This window comes from Fusarium falciforme, chromosome 6 (genome assembly GCF_026873545.1).
Source record: "Fusarium falciforme chromosome 6, complete sequence".
Lineage (NCBI taxonomy): Eukaryota > Fungi > Ascomycota > Sordariomycetes > Hypocreales > Nectriaceae > Fusarium > Fusarium falciforme.
In genome coordinates, this window is record NC_070549.1 from 1,034,290 (window position 1) to 1,042,873 (window position 8,584).

General features: G+C 51.9%; 3 protein-coding genes across 3 annotated transcripts; 1 reads left to right on the plus strand and 2 right to left on the minus strand.

Moving 5' to 3' along the window:
- Positions 1–387: 387 nt before the first annotated feature.
- Positions 388–753, minus strand: NCS54_00787200 (Hypothetical protein; the record flags this gene model as incomplete). Its single annotated transcript, XM_053153277.1, has 1 exon — positions 388–753. One exon carries the CDS (start codon positions 751–753, stop codon positions 388–390), a length of 366 nt encoding a protein of 121 aa, XP_053009252.1.
- A 1,480-nt stretch (positions 754–2,233) lies between these two features.
- On the plus strand, positions 2,234–4,210 carry NCS54_00787300 (HET domain-containing protein; the record flags this gene model as incomplete). Its single annotated transcript, XM_053153278.1, has 1 exon — positions 2,234–4,210. The coding sequence occupies one exon, from the start codon at positions 2,234–2,236 to the stop codon at positions 4,208–4,210; it is 1,977 nt and encodes a 658-aa protein (XP_053009253.1).
- Positions 4,211–5,357: 1,147 nt separating this feature from the next.
- Positions 5,358–7,434, minus strand: NCS54_00787400 (C2H2-type domain-containing protein; the record flags this gene model as incomplete). The annotated part of the gene is made up of 2 exons (XM_053153279.1): positions 7,116–7,434; positions 5,358–7,066 (listed from the first exon to the last, which is right to left on the minus strand). The coding sequence occupies exons 1-2, from the start codon at positions 7,249–7,251 to the stop codon at positions 5,358–5,360; spliced, it is 1,845 nt and encodes a 614-aa protein (XP_053009254.1). The 5' UTR covers positions 7,252–7,434.
- Between the last annotated feature and the right edge of the window lie 1,150 nt (positions 7,435–8,584).

The window sequence follows — 8,584 nt, forward strand, 5'->3', positions numbered from 1 at the left end:
GTTTGCTGGTATCACAATGGAGAAAGCAGAAGAATGATGGCTCAATAGGCAGATGCCCAAAGTTGAATATTGATGTATCCCATAACCCAGCTTAAGACAATATAAACAAAGAAATACGTATACCATTAAAACACCACTTAACTCCAAGGGTATCATAAAGATAAAAGGAAAACAACCCATGATCGAACAAACCTCGATTTTGCCCCGCCAACCAAAAACTCCTTACTCAACAAACACTTTTCAAACTCAGAGGGGACTGTGCCCAACACAACTTGAGATCCTCAGCAAAGGGCTTTAACGCCCGGCTGGCATACTAAAATGCCGGGGGAGGAAATCTGTAGAACTTGTTAACATGGGTTCATCAAAGAGTCGAGAGTTAGGTCGAACTTACCAGAACCTAAAAAGGGATGATTCGTGAAGCCACCACTCAATAAAAGCATCGACATCAAATTCGCATCCCAATTCTTCCTCTTCGGCCGAAATGCTGTCGTCACTGCCATAATCCGAGCCATAGTCCGATTCGGCGCCTGACACCAGGTTTTTCTCCCAGTCGTCAGGGTCGTTGGCGAACCGGTATGGCTCGCCCTGCCAAGGGTTGGCCGCCCCATGTTGCGTTTGGGGGCTTTGTGCCACCGGTGACTTGGTGGACTTTGCAATCTTTCGATTGCGGCGGTAGTCGGCGTACTGGTTCGAGATGGTGCGGCACTTGGCCTTGACACTCTTGGCTAGGGGGGAAGAGAAACGGAAATGCATCTTGACTGGTTGTTGGGTCGAAAGAAGAAGAGAAGGATGTGAATCTCAACAAGTTAACGAGATTGTTGTCGAGTATTGATGTGATGAATGTTTGGGGTGAAGAGGAAGGGAAGAGTGCAAGTCTTGAGAGTTCAAGACAGATTGCTGTCAATTGTTGACGCAATTGGTATTTGAGTGAAGAGAATAGAAGAGAAGAGTTCGAATCTGTAGAGGTTGAGAGAGATTGATGTCAATTGTCGATGTGAATTGAGAAGTTGTTGTTGGAAGCTGTTGTTGGAAGCTCTCGCAATCAAGTGTGTGTGAACTGATGGCGAAGGAGAGAAGAGAAATCATGGGAAGGAGAGGAGCGAGGAAGGGATTATAAGGACCAACTGAAGTCAAGGTTTTCTCCTATGGAAACTGATGGATATTTCGAAATCTCAACACTCCCTCCATGACTCTTCACCGTCAGGAAGTAGCAGGCAGAAGGAGAGGATAGAGGTTGTTGAACACAATAATCTGCAAGATAGAAACTAAATACCGCATATCCCCGTATATGAGGTCTAATTTAAGGGGGGGAAGTGTCCAGCGTGCACCTTGGAAAGGCCAGAAATATGCAAGATAGTCTTCGTACAAGTCATCATTCCCTGTCAAAGTTCAGGCGCAGCTAGACCATATCAAAGCCAGTTCCATGAGATGTTTCGAGAATGTTCATCCCAGAGTAATCCTCTTCTTGGTTGGGAATGTGCTGGGATGTTGGGCGTGTCAGTCTCCGAAGTGAGGAGTAATTGAGGGTTGGTGGCGAGATAGGACGTCACAAATTCAAGGAAAAATTGGTGTTGATGACTACTCTCCTGTATCAAGATAGATCTTTTCTGATAGGAAGGGGAAATGTCCCAATTGGTCAGTGCAAGAGAAAAAAAGGGAACAAGTTACACCAAATTCATCCATCCATTGACTCTTTCCAGGACACGATCCCAACTTCGTCAGACCAGAGGAGCCCACAGACACGAAGCCCCAACACTTTCGGGATCGACACCAAACAACAATTGGTCGCTGAAGAGTCATCCACGAAATGCAGTGCAGTTCCGCGATAGTTTTGTGTTGACAAAGCAACCACAACGACGTGAAGGTTGCCCGTCAGCTACCATCTTTTCATTGGCCGCCTTGTCAGCCGGCACGTGCAAAGTTTTGAGGGGACAACCGACTGCTTGTTCACCTTTCAAGACATCAGGTTAGAGAACTTGAACTTCATCTACCTAGTGCTAGTATAATTGCAATCAGTCTTTTAGATCAAAAACTTCAGAATTCTTTCATTATGCAAATACCTGCCACTTGGGCCAAGTTTGGTGCAAAACAATGGGCTAAGCGCCTAGAAACCATGGGGTTTCATGAGTCTGGAGGATCGCCCACCTCCAGGCAGCGTCAGCACCCAAATCCTCAACTCAGTTTTACCAACCACAACGACTTAAAGCCGCCATAGCTTCAATTCAATGAAACCATGTTTACCTATTCGCCCCTCGACCCTCACAAATCCGAGATCCGCCTCGTGCGCTTCGTCGAGTGTCCGAGTGACGCTTCAAGGCTTGAGCTAGAACTGCGCCACGCCTCCATGAGCGACACCACGTTCAACGCTCTCTCCTACGTCTGGGGCGACTGCTCTGAAATGATCGACATTACCCTCAATGGCCAAAGTTTCCCAGTGGGTCCCAGTCTCCACTCTGCTCTGGAGCAGCTGCGTGAGAATGGCTTCCGCTCTTGGATCTGGATCGACTCCATCTGTATCCAGCAGACCGACCTCGAGGAGAAGGGATGGCATGTGCAAGAGATGCGGACAGTTTACAGTCGCGCCGAGTGCGTGTACATGTGGCTCGGCTCGGGCTCCGATGCCACCGACAAGACAATAGAGTTCATGGCTGAGATCGGTCCCAAGCTGGTGGAATTGAACGCCATGGAGATACTAAGCTCCTATCAAAACGGCATTGTCAGCACGTACTTTCGGAGTCGCGTGTCAGGTGAGGACATTGGTCGTCCTGACGAAGACCCGGCCGTGAAGCTGGCCCAGTACATGTATGGCCTGCTGGATCATCCAGGACTGCAGGCTGCGAAGGACGTTGACGGTGTCGAGGTTCCTCGGGGGGTTCTGATAGACGGGCTCGCCGAAATCGTCAAGAAGGAAAACTGGCACCGCATATGGATCGTCCAAGAAGTTGCCCTCGCCAGAGTCGGGCTCATCATGTGCGGCACTAAGGCCACCTCCCTCGAGCATTTCCAATCGACCTTCATGACTCTATGGGACTGCGGCGTCTTCGACAAACGTCATGGGAGCCGCGTGAACGGTGGCATAGGTTTCGAGTGGGCCTGGAACTGGATCCTGCCGCTGCTCATCCGCCGACGGAGACAGTACTGGCGCAAGGGACCGCTCCGGCTCTCTGAGATCCTACGTCCCTCGTTCAAGGCGAGGCATACAATATACGCAGCCTCGGACCCGCGCGACATCATATTCGGGCTTCTGGGTGTCATCGAGGACGGTGAGGAGTTGGGTCTGCGGGCTGACTATACCAAGTCCATGGCCGAGGTCTTTGCCGCGGCGACAAAGGCATTTCTTCAACAAGACGCCGGTATGGGTTCCTACCGTTTAGAATACGTCACCCCCAGAGCCGAAAACCCTGATGGTCTTCCTTCTTGGGTCCCGGATTGGAGAGAGATTGGAGAAAAGGGCACATTGATAGAGGACGCCGGCCTTTATATCGACGCCACCTCTGGTATGCCAACATCGGAAAACATGACTCTCGACGAGAGTCCCTGGGTCTTGAGACGCTTTGGATGCTACGTCTCCACGATAACCGACGTCATGGAGATCCCGAAAGATCTACACAGCTTCCGAAAAGGCATCCCCTACGCTGACCTCGTCGAGGATTTCATGGCATCAGTTCTCAAGTTCGCCAACCTTAGACCAGACTCGGGTCCAGCCGAAGATTACGTCTGGCGCACTCTCGTGGGTCGACAGTATGGAGAGCCTGCTTTGCGCGATCGTTACCACCATTGGATGGATGGTGATGTAGGGCTCCTGGTTCGCAGCATCATGCGAAAGGGGCAGTTTGACCCAGAGCATCTCACAGAGTCCCAGAAGGAGTTCATCAACAACGGCCCATTATATCTTAGTACCGTCCGACTAGATCTCGACACCCCACAGAAGCAGCTCGCGCATATCGTTCAAGAGTGGCCAGAAGACATTCTCTACTACACGGTGGGGAGGACCCTGTTCAAAACGAACAAGGCCATGTTCGGACGGGGGCATGTTCTCGTGAAGCCTGGTGATATTGTCACTATCCTGTCTGGGTGCGAAGTGCCAATTGTCTTGCGGCCACGCGAAGAAGGAGGCTATACGTTTGTTGGGGACGCCCATGTGGATGGCATCATGAACGGGGAGTTTCACCAAACCGCACCAAACTACCAGACATTTGACATATATTGAACTACTATAACTAAACAGGGGGTAAGAGTCTCAAATCTTACTTTACAAGGGAAGCCCTCTCACTTGAAGCAGACAGATGTACTTCGGGTGTCGCAAAGCACTCGGTGGCATGGCCGTCTGGGCCGTAGGCTTTGCTACCGAACAAGGGGTTGGAGTATTGTTAAATTACAGTTTCCTATGATATTACCTTCCAGGGGAAGCAAGCTCCATACTCCCAAAGGTCGGTAGTCAGTCACACGGGGAAAGGTTGCCAGGTAGTTGAACGACTTCATCAACAGGGACAACTAGTAAAGCAGTGTTCATACATAATAACACAACAAGCGAGATCTATATATTGACAACTCCAACGGAATTGCAGCGATAAGCTCACGTCAATCGAGATCGCGCGTTCGTGTGACGTTGCAAAACACTGAGTTGGCGTTGAGAAGATAGAAACACCATAAATATGACACGAAGTTAACCACCAGACCAACAGCCCTCCGCACCTCCAGACAAAGTTCTACCCATGACACATCATCTCATACTTCATTGTTTGACTCTACCATCAAACGTCCAAGTTCAGTCACGCTCATGAATGCACCAGAAATAGTCTTATCAAGATTCGCATTAATGCTCTCCCATCCCGCCTCTTCCTCGCCACCTATCTACCAGGTATCAATTCCTTCCCGTACATGTCTCCTCAACTGGCACACAAGGGTATCTGCCCGTCTCGGTATATCCTCCTCACATGATGTCCCGAAAGATGCCAATATTCACACAGAAACACAAGCCAAAATGTACTGCAAAAAAAGAAAGACCCGTAGAGAGGCCTTGGCCTCGTCCGTCTCGTTCCATCCCTTCTTCAACACCGTGGTATCTCAAAAACAAGAAATGCAAACTAGAGAAAACACATATAAAGAAAAGGGGGTGTGTATGTGTCGGTCCCACATGCTGGTAATGTATCCGAAACAGCAAAACTTGGACAAAAAGAAAGATACAGATGATGGTCTCCTCAGAGATCCAAGAGGATGGGTATCCCGTCGTCATAACGTTCCTGTCCTCCTCTTGTCCCATGAAGGGCAGATATTAGTACAGCTATAAAACGTTGAAGCAAAAATGTTGAAATCATAATGCTAAATGCTTTTCCTTCCCATGATAAACAAACGCCTTATAGTCTCATGTCCCCATCATCGAGGTAAAAAGACGTCGGTGAACCGAGCTGCTGCATCTGCGCTTGTTGCATGAAGCCAGCTGGGTTTGATGTGTACCCTTGTGATGGGTGGCCCATCCGCATTGGCAGTTCGTAACCAGCCGGCACAGATGTGGGAATCATCTCAGCGTACATTTGTGGTACAGGGGGTACAGCGTCGGTGCTGGACGCTGGACTGCCGTACACGCTGGTCTTCTTCTTGGGACGAAGGTTCTCGAGGCTGAGTCTCTTGCCCCAGGAACCAGGTCGTTTTGAGGGGATCGGTGTGGCAGGGCGAGCAGCCTGAGGTTGGCTGTGGTTAGGGGTCATGTAGACATTGGTCATGACCTCGTCTTGTTGGGGGAACTGTTGCATGCCACTCATGTCTGTCCATTGTTGCTGGGGAAGCTCCTGTCCCGGCAGGATGTAGGTCATGGAAGCATCGGCAAAGGTGTTCATCTGGTCAGGGGCGAACTTGGGTGCATCGACGGGCCAGACATGCTCATTGGGGATCGGGAATGGCGTTCCGGGATGGGGACCAGCTGCAAGGTCGTCTCGAATCATGGGCTCGGGAATGCCGTCCACTGGTGTCGAAGGTCGGGTCTCCTGCTTAATTCTTCGGTTGGGGAACGTGTTCGCCTGAGGTGTAGGCGGTTGCTGCTTAACCACAGGTTCCGGCGGTGTGTTGTTAACGTTGTTCTCCATCTTCGGTTGCGCTCCATCAGCATGGCCAACAGTGTCCATCAAGCACTCGGATCGGACGGGAAGAGAGAACTGAAGATCGATCTCGCTAGGAGGTGGCGTGTTGGGGTTCGTAAAGGGAGATGTACCGAGGATGAAGGCGAGGCGGACAAGAGTCGAGATATCCTGGCCGAGATGGCGCGCCTCGAGCATTCGCTTGAGGTCACCAGAGGATCGCGGGCGCCATGTGAGCTGTTGCCTCTTTTCCTTGGGCCAGATGCATGTCTTCCAGATAGACTTGACCTTGGACTGGCGCATGAGGTTGTGCAACTGAGCCTTGTACTCCCAGTTGTTGACATCGAAACCGTCCTCGAAGTGCTTGGCAATATGCTCAAAGTACTTGTCTCGGCTGCCCGACGCCTGGTCGTTGGTTGCGGCCTCGAAGATACGGTCCTTGCAGTTGGCGAAACCGCACGCAAACACGACCTGAGGGCACAACTCAGTCTTGGCCGAGCTATTGGGGAGAGCGTCCATGCGGTGTGTCTCCTTGGCGTGGGTGCTGTAGGCACGTTCAGTAGCAAAAGAGAGGTGGCAGCCCTTGGTCTTGCACAGCCAGGTCACATCAGCGCCGTGGAAGTTGTAGAGATGCTTCTTAAAATCACTCTTGCGACCAAAGCCCACGGGGTTGTTGTCCAAAAAGCACATAGGGCACTGGTATTTCTTGGAAGTCGGTGCGACATGTCGAGGCGAGGGGTGAGAGGTGACATCGCATGAGGGAATAGGCGACTGCATGAGGCTGGGCGAGTCGAGCCACGTCCGGTCAGGTATCTTGCCGACTTCACCATCATGAATCGAAGGCACGTCGGTAGAAGTGTCTTGCCATGTAGACTGGGTGCGTATCGAGGCGGCATCGGATCGGCCGTGAGAAGCCTCGGAGCTGCTCCATGTCAACGAGGGAGCACTTGTGTTGCTAAGAAGGGTGGTCGCTGAGAAGGTTGAGGCCCGGGCTACCGTGTGTCAGTACAATTACAGCATAGCTATCCAACAGAAACTCACATGAAGTGCCCAGACCGCTCAGAGCGCAGACGAGACTCGAGACGCCATAGCGACGAGCCAGACCCAGAAGGATCTGCTGATCCTCTTCACTCAAAGGCCTCACGGCTTGGTCATCTTGAACCTGGAAGGGGAACATTATAGCAAGAGTGCACAACGTCCGTGTCAATCGACAGAACGTTGATGCGCGCTCAGCGCTTGTTATGTAAAATCTACAGCGAGTCGGGTCGCTGTCAGCAACAGAGGGCCTGCCGTCTTTGATGTGTGTGTCAAGTGCGGGAGGCAGCCGTCGGGGATGAGACTCGCATGAGGCTCCAGGCGAGTATTATTCGAAGCAGGCGGTACAGGTGAGAATTAATCGCTCTAAAGTGAAGCGTCGTGTGCGCGGTGGCGGATCGATCCCAGAGGTGTCCTTCGGAGAGAGCGAAGAGGATGGCTGTGCGGCTGAGACTAGTAGGCCGTTACAGAAGTCGAACTCGTAAGCACGCTACAAGAGGAAATGCGTGAGATGAGTTTAACGAGAGGAAATCGCCAGCCCGCGACGATTAGTGAGTATCGAGTCGAGTCGAGTCGAGTCGTAGAGTCGTGACACAGTCGGTGGTGGTTTGTGGTGAATGGATGTGGAGGAGACAGGTTTGAGTGTGACGGGTATGAGCGCAGGCACGGGTAGGTAGCGGGAGGAGGCAGATTAAACCAGAGACAAGAGTCAATCAAAGACACAGGCCCTTGCTCCAAGACGGGAAGACAGGAAAGGGTAGGGCAGAGACAATGGGAGGGGCGAGAAGAAGCGAGGGGAGACGGACGGGGCGAGTGTACGCAGCGCAGCAACCAAGAGGCAGGGGAACAGGGGAGACGCACGAGAGAGGAAACCCTTCTAGAAGCCTTCATCGAATCCTGGACGCGGCGTGAGACATTATAACGGGCTTGCCGGAGTGAATCGCTCTTGGTCGGCCCACGTTGGCTCACCCATGTCCTAGCTAGCTCCTTAACTAGTCACTCCGTCAGGCAGGGGACCCCAGTATACGACCAACGCCGTTTCAGGAACGTCATTTGCAGAAGAAGCTTTTTTTTCTCTTTTTTTTTTCGAAGCCGGCTCGGGGAGGGTCTCACTGCGGGTTTGTCTTCATCGTGCGGGTGCCGGCAATCTCATGAGCCCCGAGTACGATGTCCAGATGACGTGCCTTGCCTTAGACGAAGTGATCCATCATGACCGATGCCACAGTCACTCATAGCGCACGCGCACACCCACTGCAATAAGGTCAAAAACTCAGCCATTCCCCTCCAGCGCAGCAGGCGGGGTGTAGCCTCTTTGGGGGGCGCCTTGCTGGATCCTCGATAGTGTGAGGAGAATCCGCCGCCATGTCCCTTGTTTGGGCAGTGGTGGCCCAGCAGCCAGTGTCGTAGTGGACGAACAGGTCCTAGCTGTGACTGATGGCATAAGCCTCCCAACAGAACAGTTCTGACCCGTGATG